The sequence below is a fragment of the Aquila chrysaetos genome, chromosome Z (assembly GCF_900496995.4).
Source record: "Aquila chrysaetos chrysaetos chromosome Z, bAquChr1.4, whole genome shotgun sequence".
Lineage (NCBI taxonomy): Eukaryota > Metazoa > Chordata > Aves > Accipitriformes > Accipitridae > Aquila > Aquila chrysaetos.
Genome location: NC_044030.1, coordinates 77,968,078 through 77,989,857, shown reverse-complemented (window position 1 = coordinate 77,989,857; position 21,780 = coordinate 77,968,078). Strand labels below are relative to the sequence as shown.

Below are 21,780 nucleotides of genomic sequence, written 5' to 3'. Positions count from 1 at the left end.
GCTTATAACAAATTTGTTTTAACGAGCTCTGGTCAGGTTTGTCGTTATCTCAACCCTTCGTGCCCCACGTTGGGCGCCAAAATGGACTGTCGTGGTTTAACCCCAGCCAGCAACTAAGCACCATGCAGCCGCTCACTCACTCCCCCCCCACCCAGTGGGATGGGGGAGAAAATCGGGAAAAAAAGAAGCAAAACCCACGGGCTGAGATAAGAACAGTTTAATAGAACAGAAAAGAAGAAACGGATAATGATAATGGTAACACTAATAAAATGACAACAGCAATAATAAAAGGATTGGAATGTACAAATGATGCGCAGTGCAATTGCTCACCACCTGCCGACCGGCACCCAGCTAGTCCCCGAGCGGCGATTCCCCGCCCCCACTTCCCAGTTCCTATACTGGATGGGACGTCCCATGGTATGGAATACCCTGTTGGCCACTTTGGGTCAGCTGCCCTGGCTGTGTCCTGTGCCAACTTCTTGTGCCCCTCCAGCTTTCTCACTGGCTGGGCATGAGAAGCTGAAAAATCCTTGACATTAGTCTAAACACTACTAGCAGCAACTGAAAACATCAGTGTGTTATCAACATTCTTCTCATACTGAACTCAAAACATAGCACTGCACCAGCTACTAGGAAGACAGTTAACTCTATCCCAGCTGAAACTAGGACACTTGTCTGAGGTGGACATTCAGCAGCTGGTGGGTCAGCAGCTGCTGCCTCTGGGTGCACAGGTAAAGCGGTTGCCCAGCTTTCCTTCCCAGGTGAGAAATGTGACAGTTTGAAACAAGGAAATGGGGTTCCTGATTAATCAGAAAAGCTGGAAAACAAAACTCAAACTGCTTTACTGTCACTGCTGAGAGCGTTTGGTTGTGGTGTTTGGATATTAATTCTGAGAAAGCAGAAATAAGCAAGCCCCTGTCTGGTATTAGACAGTCCTGAAGGGGCAAGAAGTCTTGCCAGTGAAGAAACAACTATTTAGACCAAACCTCTGAATGAAATAATCTCTTTGGTTGATGTTAATGTGTGTTAAGTTTTTTCACAGTCCCCCTGCGGGATCTGGCTCTTAACCCCACTACAGTAACCACTCTGCTTATGGAGACTGTTGTAGAGGTGAGAGCAGAGAGGTGAAGATGGGAAGTGATACCTGTAAAGCTAGTCTCCTCCTTCCAAAGACATGTACCTGTCTGTGTCTTTGCTGCTGGTGTTGCTCTTGCTTCAGCAGTGAGGTTTCTGGACTGACATCACTGGGTGGCTGAAGGCTGGAAGCATGTTTCTCACAGGTGGCTTCTTACAGAAGGAAAGACCACGGAGTGAGGGGATTAACCTGGTGGATTAGGGGAGAGGCACTTCTGAAGAAACATGTAACAAGTGCCAAAATGTGATGAGACTTGAATGTTGTTCTGGGTGCTGTGCATCGCTAGTTGCTCTGGTACTGTTGTTCTCTCCTGTCAAGTTATGAACAAAGCTCAGCCTGGATGTGGGGAGGTCCTGTTGATAGCTGCTGTGAGGCTGGGCTCTGCCCTGCTGCTAGCTGGTGAGATGATGGCTGCATCCCTGGTCACACTTGAGACCTTAGGGCTTTTCCTTAGGTTTTCAGATCAGATTGATTTATGTACCTGGCACTTGGCACTGCTTTAACAATAACAGAGGTTGTTCTGCCTTCTTGTGCTAGCTGCTGCTGGGTACTGAGGTCTGGGTACCTTGGTGGAAAGGCTTGTGAGGAGAAGTGTAGAGGTAGAGCCAAAATTTGCAGTTGTGCTTTGAGCCAGAAGACCCCCTGAGCTGCCTCCTGATGGTTCCTGGACAGCAGCAGCCTGGTAAGGACTGACACTGAAGAGCTGTCAGTTGCCCGCACGGCAGCTGAGGCCTCCCACTCTGCCTGCGTGCATGTGGCTGGAGACCTGGTGGGGTGAGAGGTGTTGCTGTGGTCGTTGCCTTCTTTTGAGGGTGACTTCTTTCTGGGATCCTACAGTCTGTCAGGCAGCGGGGGGCTGCAGATGCCCCCATGCCCCAGGGCTGCAGTGCGCCCCGAAGCTTTCTTTGGCCGGCCTTGTGGCTCCTGCAGCAGCTTGGCTCTGCCAGAGCTCAAGTCAGCAGCTGTTCTGCACAGCCTGTGGCCGGGCAGCTCTCTGTGCTGGGGAGACCACCAGCTTCTGCCAGCGGTGCAGCAAAACCTGGCGCAAGGGTGGTTCTGCTCCTGCTGCCGCAGGCTGCTCAGGTTGGCTGCGTGTGGCTGGCGGACAGCTTCTGAAACACCAGCTACATTGCCAGGCCAGGTGTGAAGGGGATCTCATACTGATTCCCAACTCCATTTAATCTTTTGCAATCAAACAGACGGGTGTTTTGATCATATTTATTTCAAATTTTACCAGAGTTCTGTAGTAAATTGAATTTAAAATAAAATTCAATGTCAGTTATTCAAATAAAATATTAAGCATGCTGCCATGAGCATTAATAGTCTTTGTTGAACCTGAATCCAAAAGTGAACCAATTTTAGTTCTGTATTTATTTGATTGTACAGGGCCAGGCTCTCTTGATCTCTTAGACTGCTGTAAAGACAAACAGTTTCACATATGTTCCTCAAGTTGAAATAAAAACTGTTCATATCGGGTGTCAGTGCAATATCAAACAGGAAGAAGAGGATGACACTTTTAAAATGCTCATTTAGCACATTTTCACACAAGAATTAAAGCAGCATCTAGGTAATAACCTTAAGAGTGGAGAGAAAAACATTACAGTTTTTGACAACAGCTTTGGTAGTTTCCGTTGCATATTAGGAGCCCAGTTTTGGTATCTCTTGGACATGAAGCACTTCAAGCATGTCTGTAGTCCTTTTATTGCCAAGGATGGGTGGATTTTCACAGCCAGGGCTGCTTTATTTTTTTTATTTTAGTCAAGTCTCACATTCAGTAGGGAAAAATAAAATTCTGAGAACAGACTCATAATAAAATCTCACATTTAACAAGGCATAGTCTTGTGGATTGGCTGGATGGCTCCAGTTTAGAAAAGATTATCAGACCTTGGAAAACCACTTTGTTGTTGTTCTGTTTATTTGTTGTTTCTCAGTGTTCCTTACCATTCCTCCAGGGAACAAATAGTTCCTGCTCTGGGAACTTGCATTGGGGCTTAGATCTGCCAGACAGACTTGCCTTTTGCACAGTAGACCAGACGGGATTCACAGGTGGCTCAAATTTGGTAGCTGACTTAACTCCCATTTCCTCTGCTCATGGAGATTTTTGGTCGCTCATCTGTCTCGTTACAACTACTGCTGAAAATACTGAGGTTAGGACATGGCACCACTGGTTGTGCGAATGGTTCTTCCTTGTGTGTTGCTTTAGAAATGGCCAGCTTGGGACTGAAAATGCCTGTGAATGTACTTTGCTGAGGTGCTCTTTAAAAAAACCTGAAAGTACAATTAACCAGTACTGGTCTCCCAGATGTTAGAGTACGTGGAGGAAAGTTTCCCTCCCTAGCATTGTGTTACTGGCTGGACATCTCATTTTCCTGTGACCTGTGCACATATACTACAGCCCAACCATTTCCTCAGCTCCAAATGAAGTTGCAAAACTTCTCAGCAGCTCTCCAATAGCCATTTGTGTGTGCTTGCTGAGAAAGTGGTGGGGAAACTGCTCTAAGTGCTTTCATTTATGCTTTCAGAAGGTACAAGGACTACCCAACTGCAACTTGTTCTCCTCACCTTATGCACGGGAGAGCTCTCTCTGGCCCTAGGAGGTGGAGGGAGGCTTTCTAAGAGTTGCTTGTTCTAAAGGGAAAGCTCAGTTTAATGCCTGCTCTTCCCTCCATGGTTTTAACAAGGCGCTGGGTGTCCCACTGCTTTAAAGCTCTCTGGTGGCTGTCAAGCATGACTGTTCTGTGCTGTGCACAAATACCAAAATACTGCTGACACTAAGAGTCTTGCTCCTAGAAGCCTCATTTCTCAGGGTGGGGAGGCTTCTGAAAGGGGAGACCTGGGTTCAGGTGTGACTTGCTTCTGGCCTGTAGCCTGGACACAGGAACCACCTTGAGACTCATAAACTCAGACCCTGGAGGGACTGCTCTCTGCTCCACAGAGTAATCCAGTCTCAGTTGCAAGATGGAGACTAACCAGTGCTAAAAAAACCCCAATAGTCAGGGCACTGATGTAGGGCTTTCTTCTACTGAGACAAGTCCACCCCTTGCACTTCTGTTCCCCAGGGCTATGCTGTGTGACATTCCTGGGAACATTTGCACCAAATATGCAACCCAGATAACCAAGTGTCACTACAATTAGTGTATGGCTGTTCAGCCAAACCTGGGCTCCTTGGGGCAGCTGAAGAAGCAGGCAGTAAAACTCACAGCTGGTCAGACAGCAGTGTTCCCTTACCCTTGGCATTTCTGGCTACTGAGCAGGCTTTGACGGAGCTACTACAGGCATTACTGAGGAGACGCCAAGATGGCCGAATGTGCTGTGACAGCCCTAATTTTGGAGTGGGAGCGCTCACACAGCACATTGTCAGCTGAGCACGTTTCAAGGTCACTTGTGGCTTCAGCAAGTGGACTTGTTTTGTGGTTCAGTCATGATGCATGCAGCAGCGGAGCTTTTACAGGGCTCCAGCTGATCGTTCTGTAGTTCTTGATTCAACTACCAGCTTCACATAACAGCACTGTTGGCAGCTTCTGACATCCTACTGCCTCTAACCAGACCCTCTTTTGATGTGAAAAATCCGTTCTGTCAGTCCAGACGATGAGCGCTCTACAGCTGTGCCATAGTGCAGAGATCAGACATTGTTTGCAGCAGGTAAGCTGTTGGCCTCTCACTGTTGGCAGCAGGTATGAAACCCACATGCTTATTAACATGCTAGATGAAGCTTTGGTGCAAAGTCCTTACTACCCCACTCATTACCCATGATTTAACCCACCTCTTTCAGGAGCTTTGGAGTCATCATCCCAAGCAAAGAACAAATGTGATGACAGCCTTCCTTCTTCTGAAAGTGACAGCACTTCTTGCCCTGCCTTGACTTCCATTTACTTACAGTCTAGTTACATTAGTGTGCTTAACAAACAGTGGCTCGTCTCTCTTTCCTGGCTTCTGTTTGCAAACACTTTTCTGCATAGCTTTTGAGCATTTCTGTTCAGACCTGTATCTGGCTTCAAAGTGGTTTTTTCTTTCCTCCTCATTTTCTTGGCAACACCGAAGTGCCTTTAACATGTGAGAAGCTGCCATGAATACTGTGGACAGGACTGTCTGCTGCTTGGTGAGATATTTAAAGGCTGCTGAATTATTATTCTTAAGAACATGGCTTACTGGTATTAAGGAAATACAAAAGCTTACGGTGCCAAGTAGTCATCTCTCATTTGCTCAGAATTCTCTCCATCCTTATCTAAAACACACACTCATCACAAACATCAAACCAAAAGCTATCCCCCTACCCACCCACACTCTGCAGCACCAAGTGTGGCGAAACATTGGCTGTTTCCATAGCTGTTCTTTTGCATGTGTAAGCAAAGAAGGTCTAAACTGGCGGAGGTGTTTGCATGGACATGTCAGTGCCAGGAGAGGCTAAATAGAGCTGAAGCTGGGCTCGCATCGTTTGGATACACTTTGACTTCAGCACCAAGATTTCATCCAGCTTGGTCATGAAACTCTGAAAATCCTGGTGAGGAAGGCAAAAGAAAAGTTTAGGGAACAACGGTAGCAGCAGGTTGGAGAAAATCAGCATATTTTATGCACTGCAGCAGTGCATAAAAGCATGTTTTCCATTCTGCAGTGTAGCAGATTAAATCAGTGTTTCCCTATTAAAGTCCTGACCCTCACAGAGGTCAATGACTCTAAATACTGAGGTTAACTTACTCGGGTAGTTTTATCTGTTGGTGAAATTACAGGTAATACCACGGTTTAAAAATAAAAATGTATAAAGCACCTGTTACCACCCTTCTACACTGGTTAGCTTTTCAAACATTTGGTATAGGGACCGGTCATCTGACATCCAGTTTTACAATGTACTGAACTCTGCTCCTGACACTTCTTGTGTTGGACCTAGCAATCATGAAAATAAACGGTGAGTTGGGCCACTCATTGATCAGACATAATAGCCCATTCCTGGGAGACAGAAGGGGTTATTTCACATCAGGTCACAGGGCAAGTCCAACTCCTGCATGGCCACAGGTCTGCTAGATCTGACATGAGAAATAGCAGCAGCATATATAGACTCAGCGAAAGGGAACTATAGCTTCCATAGCACCCTGCCACATGGTTAAAAAGTGATATGAAACTGTGATTAAAACTGGAGGCAGTTATTTTTCAGTAGGGCTTGTATTAATAAGGCAGGACCTCAGACTTGCTTGGCTTTCCAGCTGAGAACAGAGTTTGGTACCTCTGTTCACAGGTCAGTGCCTAGGAAGCTGGGAGGTGTCAACATCCTCAGGGCTAGGGACTTCAACTGCCACCGCATGAAAATCAATCACTCAAAAGCTTATTTGGCAGGACTCCAGTTATCTCGTGCACTGTATCCTTGTCTTGCAGGGACATCAGGACTGTAATGAAGACCAGCCCAGCTGCCATGGCGTATTTTTCTTAAGCACTTTAAATACTGCTTGGTTCAGTATGTGGCTGGTTTTGACAGGAGTCTCTCCTGAAGCCAAATTTTCATGGCTGGAGAAGATGCAGCCATCTGAAAGTGGAAGGAGAGAAACTGATACGGGAAGTCCAATGCCCAAAGAAAGGTCATGCTGTGAAATAACACTGCAGGATATAGGTTACTTGCACAGTGCTGGGAGGCCTGGCAAGCTTGTCATAATTCTGCTAGCCAGAAAATGATTGCTTGCTGCAAGGGGCAAATAAATGGGGGGGAGGGCAGGGGTGAGGGGTGTCGCTGGTGTCCAGTGACTAACAGACTTAGGAAGAACAATCTCAAAAGGTTTTAAAGAAATTAAAAATAAAAAAATAAAAGATTGCTTTGTATCACTGCATTCTCTGCCACAAAACTAATACAGTTTATGGCTCTTGTGCTGCTTTGTGAACTACTATATGTTATCAGGTAAAACATCACATGCTGCTGGAAATCACAGCAAATAAGCCCCATGGTGGCTCCATTCTGAAATCCCTGAGGCAAGAGTCCCTGCAAATGTACTTCAGATATGAACTGTGATAGGAATTAAAATGGTTTGATAATGTAATGCAGTAATGGAGCTTGGCTTTATTGATAAGATGAGGGAACTGGGAAGGCAGGAGGTTCTCACTGGGAAATGTTAAAATAGTCTGGGTGAGAGATGAGACTTCTCACACAGCTGTGACATGCGTCTATCTGGATGCAGGAGAAACAGACCTGGGATTGCCTGGCTAGCAGTGGGGCTGTGCAGGTGCCAGTCTTTAGTCTAGCCTACACTACTGCCATCCAAGACAACGATAAGCCAAGAAACACTTGAGTGATAAAAGTCAAGAGCCTGTGAGGGCACAAGTCACAGTGGTTAGAGCATTGGAGTGAGTGGAGCCAGGGCTTGGCACATCTGCAGTGTGGTAGGCAAGTGACTCCCAGAAGGAAGAGGCAATGTGGCACTAGGCCACCAACTGCGACATCCCAGTGTCATGCTTTAGGGGTGTGCTGTTCTCTGTGGTATTGACTTACTTGCTCCAGCCTGTAAGGAGAAAAACGTCACCTGGAAAGACACTTGTTTAGTACAGTCTGGTACCCATGATGCAAGATAATAGAAAGCTGTTTTATCAGAGACAAGTGGTTCAGAGTTGGCCCACCAGACTCCTTCTCCCCCAAGGACCCAGCAGTGTGGAGACTGGCAAAGACACAACAGGTACTGAAAATGAGTGGCCTCTCCTAGGACTCTGGGAATGAGAGGAAGAACTGATGAGGAATGTCACGTCACTAATTCAAGTTAGTAATATCGAAGATTAATTTATGCAGGTTCAATGGACACTGAAATCGTCATCTTACCATTGCTGCTATCTGATTTATCAAGCACTCTTCCTTGAAGCACAAAGATGCCATTTCATCCAGCTGCTGCTGATGGGCCCGAATTACGTCCTGCCTGATTAACATAAAATATACCACTGGTTACACAGCCTGCTGTGCTACCTAAAACTACTGTTGGCCTCAATAAACCTTCAGAAGGAGGAATACCCCACAAGAAGCCTTGCTGTCCGGTGTCCCTGGCATTCAGAAAGTGCACACCAGTGCACCAGTGGATTGTATTGGTTTAGCGTTAAAGATAACCTTGGTGACAGGATTGCTCAGAGAGGAGTGACCACAGCCTCTCGTTAGCATAAACAGCACAGGGGCACATACTGCTTTTTACCACAGGGAAATCCAGGAGCAAAAAAATTGTCTAATTAATTGGTGAAATGGCTTACAACCGTGAGGTTGTAGGTCATTTTGGTGAAAAATAGGCAGAGCGGGAAGGCAGTGCTGCTGTTCGTTCCTGTCAGCAAGTTTCTCTGACCAACAACATATTTTCAGTCATGTGAATGCAGTCCAGTCCTTGGGAGCTGTCAGTGGCAGCTCATAGTACTATGAAGCTTTACACCTACATCTTCAGTGACTGCCCATCTGCTCTAGCTGTTTTTCCTTCCATAGGGATGGAACAGCTATCACCAGATTCTTGATGGGACCTTTTGGTATATTCTAGGTACTTTACAGTTTATAGGAAGCCAATTAGTTACTGAGAGCTGCAATTTGTATTATAATATTAATTCCTCTATCATTATCCGAGGAAGCTCTAATAGAATAATTGGCTTCCTGTGAGATTTTAAAATATCACTAAATAACAAGCAATCATATATTTATAAGATAATGACTATAAATTACCATTAATCTTATTAAATAATTATTTCATAGATTGATTTCCCGTCGGTTTTTGAAGTACATACGAGTATGATATACAAATAAAGGCAAATGTATCACATGTCTAGAATTTCTAAGCTTCATGACAAACTTCAGTGATGAACAAGACTTACTGTGCCTTTTCTAGGGCTTCCCTCTGCCATTTTCCCATCTCTGATGTAGCACTCGGAGAGCTGCTGCTGGACATGCCTGAGGGGCTCTTTACATTTGCTAATGGCTTAGTATCTTTGATTGCAAATCCTGAATCTGCAGAAAAAGTCTCTTGTGTAAAAATACTCTGCATTAACTTGTTTTTTAGCAACCCTATCTCCTCATTGCTGAACGTTGACTTGGCTGGGTCTTCAGAATGACTGAAGTCCTCATTCCTCAGTCCTGACTTGGGCTGCAACAGCAGGCTGCTTTCGTGAGAGGGGGACTGGACTCTGTAATCTGTATGGCCCACACTAAGAAAGCATGAGGCACCTGAAAAATAGCTCTTTTCAGGTATGTCAGCATTTATTTCCTGAGCCACGGGCTCAACACTAGATCCTTGATTTGAGTTAGATTCTCCTGAATTACCAGTATTATCTTTAACATCAGCATCACAGTGTCTGCCACCTGAGTATTCTTTGCACATTGAGTTACTGAGAAACGAACCACCGTCTCTGTCTCCCCTGGAGCCTGTGGATTTAGTTGCGGATATTTCTGTCGGGTCACATCCAACAAATAAACTGTGAACAACTCCTTGCTTTGGTGAACCTGAGCCCAGAAGGCAGCAGCATGCCTTCACATCACAGCAGGTGGGTGAAAGCCACTTGTCCGCTGTTTGTGGGGAACGCAGCAGGGCGCAGTGTCTTCCACCGCGACGCATTTGCTCCCCCAGTTCCAGCATGCTGTCCGTCAGAGCTCTGCTTCTCGTACACTGCCAGCCCTCTTCCTCAAACCTATTCTGGGAGCTATGTATGTTCTTGTCCAACATCTGCTTCACACAGGGGGACTTCTCATGGTTAGGAGACACTTTCTCTGTATCAGTTGTTTTCTTGTAGTCGAGAAGGGATACCGTGAGAGGGGCCATTAGCTCAGAAGTGAATTCTGAGGAACAACTGGAAGATCCACAGTGGTTAACTCCATTTTTTTGAGCTTTCCATTTTACATCTCCTGCAAGGGCAGCCTGTCTATCCAAAGTGGATTCTTCCTTCGCTTCATGCTGGAAGTCAATCTCTTTGCACTCTGGAGTTCCTGATTTCAATACAGGAGAAACATATGAGTTTGAAGCACCCTTTTCTGGAGTTAAGGTGGCTTTACTGGAGTAAACAAGACATCTGTGTTTGGATTTGTACTGTTTGTGATCAGCTAGGAAATCATTACCATTTTTCCAGTTACAAGCAGGATCTTCCTGCAGGCAGTAAGGTTTTTCTGCAGTATTGCTTGGAGAGGACTCAATAGTTAAGTCATAGCTCCAGTCTGATGGAGTTTTGCTGCAGCCTGCATTTTTAATGGATTCCTCTGTCTTTGGGCTGCCCTCACTACAATCCCAGCTGTCATCTAGTTCATGTTCTTGAGTGGGTATTGCATATTTAAAAAATAAATCCTGTCGCTTTTGGCCTTTTTGGTCTTCTTCATTTCCTTGTTCTCTTTGATGAAGGAAAAATGAATGTTGACTGCATTTGTTGGTGTTTCTCCTTTTCACGCTCTTTTGACTACAGACAGGTGAGAAAGAATCTTCACTGAAATCACTGTCATCCAGATCTTCCAGCTGCATCCCCTCTTTGCTCTGTATTTCTGTGGGAGTACGGCTCAGCTCCTGCTTCACTTGAATCTCCTGGGGCTTGTATTGCATTAAAAACCTCTCGAGAGTTTGATAGTTCAATTTTTGCTGTAGAATAGGTGGCTGCTGAAACTGCTGGTGATAAAGACGTAAATGCTCTTCCCTTTCCTTCTGAAATGGAGGCAGATTTGTCCAGGGTTCAACACATTGTTTAGCAAAGGCGTTTCCCCATTCCTGTCTGCCATCGGAAGGCAGATTTCCATCTCCAAAGGAAAAATCATCTCTAGAAACAAGCTGTTTCTGAACAGGTTGCACTGTCTGGACTTTCAGGCACTGGACAGGTGGTCTGTCTTGCATGTACTTGTCTCTCTGGCCACTCTCTTTTGTTTCTGCCATGGCAGCATTTTTGATGATGAAATCCTTTGCAGTGGGGTTCTTTTCAGAGTGGGGGGACAGGTCATCAGTTTTCTTCTTCAGGGGGTGTGCTATCCGTAGGACTCCCTTAACTGGGCTAGTGTGGTGGAACCACGATGAGCTGGGATTTCCTTTGTAGGCATGTCCTTTGTTGATTCCCCTGGGGGTAGAGGTAAAAGGGACACTTGGTGGCTGGAGTGCTGCAGGACAAGCCTTTGTTTTTGTAGCACTTGAGGGATGCTGGAGGCCTAGCTTCACTTTCTTTGGAGAGCTCTTTTCCCCAGGTGGCAGAGAGAGAGAGTTTTGGACACGTTTTGGAGATACATTTCCAGCTGTCCGATGCCTGTTTGTGACAGGGGTTGAACATTTAATCCCTTTCTTCAGCTCTTTGACCCTGTAAATGAGGCTGGCTTTAGAAGATGTCATGCTTTCAGATAAATAACAGTGTCTTCAGTATAAAATAATGCTTTCACACATTAAGTCTAAACACCAGATTCAATGTCATGATTTCTGTTTTAATTGTCAGTGATCCACGCAGGCATCAAACCCCCTCTGCAAAAATGCCTCAGTGTCTGGAAAGGTATTTCCAAGTGCTTCCTTGAGCAGTGCATAACAGGTCAAATGAGTGAAGATGGCCTCTGTTTCAATTTAAGGGGATTGCATTTCCACACTTTATAATGCAGCATGGCACAGTGCCAGCTCCAGACAAGCTAGTACTCTCTACAGCACATCATAGAGTCCCACAAGACACAAACTAGGGCCGTTGGAATAGTTGCAGTGGGGCTAATTAGCTCAGGTGATATGTGTAAAAGAGCTACAGTGCTCTTGGATCAGACTCATCAGTGCAACTGTGAAGAGCTGCTTTAACTGCTATCACCCAATCCCCTCAACTGTTTCCTTTACTACTCTTCCCCTTAAGCATCTCTTGTCCTCTCAACCCCAGCACTGCACAGCCTGTAATTTACCTCCTCCTGTGTAGGAGGGAGGGTGAAGGACTTGCACACGTTCTAGGCAGAACTACAATACAAAACTAAAACAAAACTTTTGGTTGCTGAGGTTAGTAGTCTTGCAGTTACAGGGAGTGCAGTGGTATTTTCATCACTAAAAGCTATCATCAGAAAGGATTTGCAAGACCCAGAGAATTTTAAGACCAAATATAAGAGTTGGAACAGGTAAGGATTTCATTTGTATTGTGAAAATTGCATTTCCAATGCAACCAACATAAAATGTAACCACAAACATCATACATTACTTTTTCCTTTGTGTTTTTCACCTTGGCAAGATTGAATTTCATCACCTACCTGTCAGCATATCGTAAAGTGTTCAGGGTATGCTCTGTAGCTATGTGGCTAGGTGATACATTGGCAATCATACACGTCTTGGAATTGCCAATGAAAGAATCCTTTAGCACCTAGGGTTGGAAGGAAAAAAACCAAGTTTCTTAGCAATTCATGTACTGACTGGGGGAACTAGTAGTTGGCCTTGATCTCTGATTACCTTTAAAATTAATGTTTGCAAAAATTACACATTTCTTTTTTCTTCAAGTTCAATAGCACTTATTGAATTATGCCCTTTTTAAATTTTTTTTTTATTTTATTTTGTCCTCCTCAGGGAAACCTCTGCTGTTGCCTGTCTGCTTGTTTTACCTGAGTTAATTTGCTTTGCCGGAAAGGAGTATGCGCATGTTCCTGATCCAATGCCCGAATGCATTCCTTTAGCTATCAAAAGAAAAAAAAAAGATAAAAACAGAGAGGGAAAAACATATCAATCACACACTGGCAAGGAACTGAATTGCATCAAACCTAACCTATGAATATACTATTTCCCTGCTGCACCTTTGACTCCTACTGTGTGATGTCCCTTTCAAGGGGAGTTTGCTACTGCCACAGCCATGAACAGCCAGCTTCAGCTAGTTCAGTTAGCAGCAGCAGCTTAGCTGCACTCAAAGAGAGCAAAGCTGCAGCACAGAGCACAGCTAGCCCTGCCTGATGACCCTGTGGGCTAAACAAAACCCAAGAAGCTGGATAAATACACACATTTAGCACACATAGAGCTCCACACTACTGTGGACCTCCTGCTGCCTTCACCACAGCTAACTAGTTTGAAGCCAGATTAGGTGTACCCCAGACTATGCAGCAGCTTGTAGGGCAGGTGTACCCTAAGAACAGAGCTTTTTGAGCTCCATCTCTTACAAATTTCTTTCTTTTTTAGAAGCTTTTCTTCTTCCGAAAATACCCCAACACTTTGGACAACAGCAGTGCAAATTTCTTGCGCCACTCTGGCAGCATTTTCATACCTCTGTCAGAGATGGCACAAGCTAATAGGTGCATATTCCTCCTCATACTGACTATAATCTGCAGTCTAGATGTCCCATCTATGCGTGGGTACACTGGGCTGTGTTAGAAGGCAGCTGATCTCAAGCCATTTCCTCTAAACACCGGTGCAATGTGCCAAACCCAACCAAAGGGGAGAGCATGGACCAGCACCAAACAATTAGCTGTGGGGGGAGCTGGGTTCAAGTCCAGGTTCAAGCCCATGCTCAGAAGGTATTATAGATACAGCCCATCTGTCTAAACGAACATGTTACTGTGACCTTTGACAGGCTAATAAGAACTATACACAAAACACTGAGAATGAAACAACAGACTACCCAGGGAGTGGAGATACAGCCACAGAAATCCCATTAAAACTGACAGAACATGAGCAGCTAGCTACACCCATGCCTTTCACAGATCTCAATAGATCTTCTAATTGTTAATAACCATCAACAGAGGTAGCCTGTAGTCTTGAAGAAACATCCTCTGATTTATTACCAGCCTTGGAAAAAGAGGTCATATTCAAACTCAAAGATGTGCACTTTTTTGCCGTGTTTCCACTGGAATAAGCACAATAGCATCAGACTCCATATCAAGCCTGGCTGCTCTCTAAAACTGGCAGAAATGGACTGTATAGCCATGAGACAAGTCATTTACAGCAAATATCAAAGGAAAAATAAGCAGATTACAGCATTGTCATGGTGATACTAGCCTGAAGCAGCCTTTCTACATTTAAAGCCTTACTACATTCTACATACACCCACTTAAAATGACATTTATTTCTCACTTTTACTGCATTTTATTAAAAATCACACCTTTACAAGTAAGAGATCAAACTATTCTCATTTTTTATTCTGCTTCTCATAATTGCAGTATCTGAATATCTTCTACTTGAAATCAACATGAATATTCAAACCAGCAGCAAACTTCAAACTTCATGTGTTTGCAGGCCTGAAGAGAGTGTTATGATCATTGAGGACAGAGCTAGGTTTTACAGGCTGCAGGTCATGCAGACTTAGTCAAAGATGCCTTTTATAATTAATTCAGTCACTACTTGTAGACTGCCTAGGTATTTACTCAGCTTCACACAATACCAAAAATACACACATTCTGATTCTAAAGTTCCTTTTAAAAGAGTTTCATGAGCTTACATTAATACTCACTTCTCAGGAATCCTTTCTATTCAGGTCCTGACTCTGCATGCCACTCGGTTACTCACCAGCAAGTACTCAAGAAAGCATGAACTACAGAAAAACATTCACTTTACAGGCTATCTCCCAGTATGAATGCTAATATTCTGTGCAAAAGAACATTCTACATTCTCAAAACAGAGCAAGCCACCTCCTATTTACAGCACACTAAGAGGTACAGGTTGTGTGCATTAACTTCTGCACTGTTGACTCATACTGATTGCCTATCACCTTCAGTCTCACTTAGAGAAGCCCTTGGTCACCAGTGAGCTTCGTTCATTTGAATTAAAGGAGGTGCAAAGCCTTCTGTACAGTTTGTACTTAGAGGCACTTCTGCTTTATCTTAGATGGCATTTCTTTGCTCCTTGTCCCTCTTCACGTAACTGTATATAATTGTAAAAGACAGTTTGCACTGAGCACATTTCTTCCTGTTCCTTCCCTGCCCCCGCCCCCCGCGCTGAGCTGCTAGTTTCTATGCTCTTGAGTATTTAAGTCCTTTACTCCTGATTTGAAAGAGAAATCTGAGTTCAAGTGGTGAAAATAACCAGCAGGAACAGATGTGCTTTTATGAAACAAATACGGCAATCCCAAGCCAATATTCCCTGAAAGCGAAAAGGACGAAAAGTTCTATATAAAATATGGGACACTTATTATACTATACGTAACATTCTCCATGCTGTGTTTACCTGGCTGGCTGTAAGAATGGATTAAAAAGACTTTATTTTCACCACAAAATCTCCATCTGAAATTGTCTTTCAGGCATGAGATAGATTAAAATGGACACACTTAGTACTTTGGTTATTTTTTCCCCTCCATGGAATACATACATATATTATTCTGTCATTCATTTTTATCCTAAAACACATGCTAATAATTAAATACAAAACCTTCCCCAGAGATGCTAGTAGCTTACTGCTAAAAGACTTTGGTTTATTTCAGCTCCTTCCATTTTTGTTTGTCGATCTGAGTCTCTGGCATCAGCTGCCCTTTCACTGCCAGCCAAGTCAATGAATGATATCCTAGAAAAAACAAAGTTGCGTTTATCTTAGGGGCTTTCCCCCCCCCCCCCCCCATTTTTCTTTTTTAAACCAGAAGGCTGCAACACATGACCTTAGAAGAATGATTAGCAGCAACTACTTTTGAATAAAAAGAAATACCCACTGGAAATATCTGAGGCAACAAAATAAGCATAGCAGCAGGAACAGTGTCAGAGCATCTTGGCCCTAACACAATCATAATAGAAAGTGTAATTGCATGTGATGAGAGTGCCCCGCAGTTTAACGGATAAGCTGTTTAAAGTGCAACACATTCATCTCCAAATAATCACTATGCTTGCAGCTTCCTTAGAACATAGTTAAAGAACTGTAAATTTCTTGATTCTCCTTCCAGGTAAAACAGCCAACTGCCCTGTCAAATGGGAATTCAGGGCAATATGAACAGAAATTTCCAGTGTAGTAAGTAATACACTGAGCTTTCAGTGTTCCTTGTCCCTTCCTTCCACAAAACTCCATTACTCCCTCTCACATTGCCTAGCTCTGGGTGCCAGCTGCTGTTCTGACTGTTGCACTGTATCTTTGTCTGTGCCCCACTTCTTTTCCTGCAACAGCCCTGACTTCTCTTATTGGCATATCTTGGGATCCTTTCCCCACTCCAGCTCCACCTCACTTTCCGTAACAAAAAAAGTGGCAGACATGCCACACCCGCATAACCACATACACTTCTATTTCTAAGCCTGCCTGCTCTGGCTTTTCCTCTCTCCACTATTTGTGGCTCTCCCATTTTGCCTTGTATTTAAAATAAGATCCTGGGAAGCAAGACTGCATGGTAGTTGCTGGAATGGTGCGTCAGCGTGATTTTTTGACAGTCAGCAGTAATATAGATACCTAGACCTCTATCCTCAGACCTATTTCTTGGGGTTGTTTAGTCTGGAGAAAAGATGACTGAGAAGAGGCACAATTACAGTCTTCAAATACATAAAATGGCTGCTACAAGAGGAAGTAAACTTCTCTTTTTGTCTGCTGCAGATAGCATCAGTGTCACACTCTCAAATTATCAGGGAGGTTTATGTGAGGTACTACGATTCCTCTGACCAAAGGCGAACATCTCTAATGGAATCATCTCCACCTGAGCTAGTCATCCCAGGCTCCCATTGTAGTCAATTACAGGACAGAGGTGCTTTGAGGGGCAAATCCATCTGACCTAATTTAGGTGACTCTGCAGAATGGCACGAAATTGATCCCAGGAATTACCATTTCTTTCTACTGACTTTAAAGGTGATGAGCTCACAGGTGGATATGCCCATTGCAGACATCTACCTTTAGCCAGATTAACATCAGACAGGAAAAGCTTTCTAACACTGAAGATGAAGGGATGGATTTGATTGCCAAACCCGTTCGCTGGAAATTTTTACAAACAAGTTTGGCAAAGCTCTCACAGATGTGGCTTAAGTGCTCTCCCTGGGAACAGAGAAAGGACTGTGAAACTTCTCAAAGTCTCTTTGAGCTCTACCTTCTGAGTTAACTCACAGCTGTCCACTAACTCAACACCTCCTCTTTGTTTGCCTCCTGCATGTCCCTGGGCTTGACTTAGTCATCAGCCCTTAGCACTCCCACTTCTAGTCTTACCTTCCAAACGTCCTGTTGGCTGTGTCTTTAATTTGGATTTGGATGATAGCATGAGATCGAGAGGAATCTGAGTTGACTCCAGTAGCTCCTGTGCTACGTTCTTTTCCCCCCTTCAAAATCACCTGCAAAATCAGGGGGACAACACTGAAGCAAATTGTAAATAAAAACACAACCTCTCAGAAAGCGATCTTGTCCTCCTAAGAAGAGGAAACATTAGGAGGAATGGTTCATTACAGCCTTAAAATTTTGTGCAAGGCAGATATTAAGTTAAACTGGATCCCTTCCAATGTTCCTTTCAGAACTTTGTATGTGGACTTGCTTGCAGTGACACTAGAGCTTAGAGAGCATACTGCAGGTAAGAAGTTGTTGCATCGCACATTCATTCGGATTTGCAAAATAACCAAACTGTAAAATTAAAACCAAAAGTATGGCAGCAATGAAAGAAAGTAGGACTGCAGACATAACCTAAGAGACTCATGAGATTGACTATTTGAAGCCTTCTTTTAAAATTTCACTTTCTCATGTAATAGATGGTACTGTTATCCAGAAAGTTACACAAAAAATACAATGTGCCAAAACCTTTCTCCATTTCCATAACTAAAAGAAATTATGCCAGAGTAAGGAACAAAGTTGAAACATCAATTATACCCAATACAACAATAACACAAGACAACTTAGAAGAGAGGCAAGGCAGAAAGACAAACGCCCCTTCGAAATACAAATCTGGTAATTCTCTTTTGAAAACTTTTAAAGATTGTCACAGAAAGTCTAGCAGCAACTGCAGCAGGGCATTCATAAAACAGTCATTAATTTTGTTTCTGCTTGTAAGAACAAATTAAAATAATATCTAGTAAAATCAATATGTTCTCAGTTGACAGATGTGCATTAATCATGCCTTTCAGTGGCCAGTTCTCAACCAGCAACATAACCAACTGCTGCAGCTCCCAAGCATTTTATTAGTGCTAAATGCAGATAATTTCTGAACCAAAGCCAACATCAATGAATCGTGAATAACTAGGGACGTATTCAGGACTCTTCCCATGTATCTGTTGCAGACTATTCAAAAGCCTGAGTCAAGCCAGTGACATTTCTGTGTTCAAAAGGGCCTGTGGACAATATCAAATTATTTTTTTGCTGAGATACCTGTAAGAATAAAGTCACTTAATAGCTATTCTGTAATGTGGAATGTGATAATACAGAGGAATGTGTTAATCAGCCATATAGCAAATTTACACTCTAATTTGCAGAAGCATCACAAGCATGTCCCGAAGCTTGGAGTTAATAGGAAGATGAAGAACAAAATTTAATGGAATATAAGCAGGCAACACCATGCCAGTTTTAATGAGTCAATTACACTATCAGGCACTGGTAATTTATACTTCCTTACTGAGAACGGAATTAAAGTATGCAAAGTGAGCCTAAATAGAGAGCAGATTTAACCAGCTTGCTTGCTGCAGGACAATGTGGAAAATTTGCCAGTGCCCTTTCAGGGCTCAGCCAGGCAGGGAAGGAAAACTGAAGCCTTGCTTGTGCTGAATGTCAGCTACCATTTAACAATCCTAATTTTAAGTGGCTGTTATCACCCATCATTATCTAAGTAGTGTCTTAATCCTAATTCAGATCCGTATTTCAATCTTAAGTATTTTCTAATTTCTCGTTCTGTTAACTTTCAAATTTATATCTTTTGTCCCACATCCACGTACCTTTAATGTAGACAATTTAAGTTCATAGAAGCCAAAGAAACCACACTGGGAGAAAATACTTATCCAGCTTTCAGGGTCCCTTGCTGGGACACTATTTAATTTCTGGAATAGTGATAGCAGTCTATTTCTTGGCAAAGATCTTTCCATAAGGAGTGGCAGCAGAAGAAACAGCTGTAAATCAACAGCTTGCATGTCGCTAACACAAGTCACAGTGACCCAAGAAGCTTACTAAATAAAGGCACTTTTAATAGTATTCCTCAGTGCTCTGCTGGGGTTGCCAATTTCAGAACCTTAAACAGGAACACACACATGTACTATACAACAAATAACAATCTCTGTAAATGACATATCTCACTGTCACGGTTTAACCCCAGCCAGCAACTAAGCACCACAGAGCCACTTGCAGCCAAACCCAGGACACTTACAAATCAGCAAATCAGGCTGTAGAAGACAAAAAATAATCGCAGACATAGATATTACCTCCAATAGTAGATCTACAGAGTCCACCTGAACCTCCCGCAGTCCAACTATTTGAACGACGTGCTTGCTATCTTCTCTTGCAAAAAGTCTGAAAATGAAACAGTACAGAAAGGAGGTTTCTGAAATGTCAATTAGCAGCAATGAAAACACATGTCAGTGCTATGACACTGTGAAAAAGCAATCAAGGCTACTGACTGGGGAGAGGCACCGCTGTCATTCATTTATTTTCAGAGCTGAAGAGGTATTTAATTTGTAACATGTACCACTGACATTTCACTGTTAAGGAGACATTAGCAATGCATTTCTGCTAGTTCAGGAATATAATAAAGCAGGGAAGTAAATTATCATGTTTATATTTTAGAGTTCCTGTCCCTCTTTAAACTGCATCTCAGGCTTCTCTAGCAAGTTCAGACTGTAATTTATGCTCTGTTCAAGTTCTCAAGATTTTTGCACAGGATTTTAAAGCAGCTCACATAGCCATAGAGTGAGATTTCAGAGCACCTCTGCTATGAATCACACAGAAGCATTACAGTATACAGGAAGAATACAGACATGATGCACACCGGAGGAAGTTCAATTTTCTCCTTCAATGACATGTAAGATAGCTAATGGACATGCAGAGAATATAAGGACACTCTTTCTTACTTAGTAAATTGACTCCTTACATGGCAGATTACACTACCTGCTCCTTAAAGGCTGTTTTGGAGAAAAGGAACACACATGCAGAGAAATAGGTTTTTCCTCTGTGAACAGACGCTCACTTCCCCAGGCAGAAAGCCTCCCGCTTGAGCCCTCCAGTGTGCTCTAAGGATAGTGCTCTTCAGGCTGCTACAGGCCTCCAGCTGACAGGTAATGTCCCTTCAAGATCACTCTGGAAAGATTTCACCGCTGAGATCTTAACTGACTATTATTTTATTTAGAGATTTCAGACCACAGTGATTTTTTTTTATACTAAGTATGTACTGACTTGTCCCGATTTCCATTCTGGATAGAGCTCCTGTAGGATTATACATCCATCCAAATGAGTCTGGGGCTGAGGTGCTACTACTGAGGGTGATGGCAGCATCACCTGCAGAGGCTTTGTCTGGTTGAGTCACTGGGCTGCTGGGTAAAGGCGCGCAGGGAGGTGAGCAGACTTTGCAGAGTCAAGCATGTTAAGTGGGAGATCAACAGGATCTTCAGAGACAAGAGTGGCAAGAGGCAAAGCCCCACTGGCACAGCAGGAGGGACAGCCAAAGTTTATGTTTGAGCAGGGAAAGACAGGGACTCCACAATGGTTGGCATAAGAACTTCTGGCCACAAGAAGGTTCTTTCTCTACCTGTGGATGCTCAGTTAGCATATTATTATAGTGTAAGCAAAACAGCATGAGTTCATATGTCAACCATAGGTCTTTATTCTTACTTATTTCCCCCCCAAAATAGTAAAAACCAGGAGCCCCTATCAATGCCACAGTATTTAGTGTCAGATTCTGCCTTCCTCTAAGTAGTTCCTAGGAACAACCCTAATTAAATACATAACATTTACTGTAAATGGTAATATGTTAAATGTAATTGCATGAAACAGTAACCAATCTATAAACAGTAACCAACTAATTCTTAACCATAGGTTTATAGTAAAACATATTTTTATTTAAATACCTCTTCCTTCCATTTAGCAGGTCATAAAGCTGTCCACAGTAGATCTCATAAAAACTGATCAAAACAAGGAGATCTTTCCTTGACTGTGATGCTTCCAGGTGTCTAAAGATGTCCTTGGCAGCCAAGGCATAGAGTCCTGGGTTCCGGTGAGTACCTATCATAGTGTAAGTCTTGCCAGCACCAGTCTGCCCATATGCAAAGCAGGTTGCATTGCCTCTGTGAAGACAACTTGTATTTTTAGTGTCACATCTGATTAATTCATATCTATTAAAAAAGATTCTGCAATGTCAATATCGATCTATAGTGGCCTCTTAGCAATGAGGTTTAGTTTGCTATTCTGTCTGGGAAACTGCAAAACACTTAACAGCGATTCCCAAGCATGTCCTGTGGAGATCTGGCGTGTCACAAAGTGCTGGCTCTCTTCCTTTCTTCCAGATGCCAAAAATGAATTTAAGAAAACTAAGAATTCATTATCATTCTTCCAGCTGTTTAGATGCTGCAGAAGTATCGTAGGATTATGAATGGGAATCCTACTGATTATGAATCACAGAGAAAAATGACTGTGACATGAGATGCAAAACAGCCACAAGTCAGGTTCTGTATTAAAACATGCTGTACTTGAAAATTAACACCCCAGCACTGCAATTTACTGAGCAAGGTTACTTTGTCCCAGGCTGCAGTCCTGCACACAGCTAAGTCAATCTGAAGAGTTGTTGTTGCCTAGGGGAAGGTCTTGCTCTTCCTTTCCTCTGCTCCCAGCTGTGCAACCTACCCCACTGACCCAGCCCTGCCTGTGCTGGCTCTGATGTTTCACTTTACTGCACTGAAACAACAGAAG

The 21,780-nt window shown here is 43.4% G+C and overlaps 1 protein-coding gene across 4 annotated transcripts in view; it reads right to left on the bottom strand.

Annotated features, from left to right (window-relative positions):
- Window positions 1–2,280: 2,280 nt before the first annotated feature.
- KIF24 (kinesin family member 24) overlaps window positions 2,281–21,780 on the bottom strand; it is a 33,323-nt gene continuing 13,823 nt past the window's right edge. For all 4 annotated transcript variants that reach the window (XM_030003964.2, XM_030003965.2, XM_030003963.2 and 1 more), the window contains 9 exons: window positions 20,943–21,158; window positions 19,305–19,392; window positions 17,122–17,243; window positions 15,411–15,516; window positions 12,639–12,710; window positions 12,294–12,403; window positions 8,945–11,386; window positions 7,926–8,019; window positions 2,281–5,633 (listed from right to left, as the gene is read on the bottom strand). In XM_030003964.2, coding sequence (XP_029859824.1) covers window positions 5,493–5,633; window positions 7,926–8,019; window positions 8,945–11,386; window positions 12,294–12,403; window positions 12,639–12,710; window positions 15,411–15,516; window positions 17,122–17,243; window positions 19,305–19,392; window positions 20,943–21,158 — 3,391 coding nt within the window. In that variant the 3' untranslated portion in view covers window positions 2,281–5,492. The remainder of the gene's footprint in view (window positions 5,634–7,925; window positions 8,020–8,944; window positions 11,387–12,293; window positions 12,404–12,638; window positions 12,711–15,410; window positions 15,517–17,121; window positions 17,244–19,304; window positions 19,393–20,942; window positions 21,159–21,780) is intronic.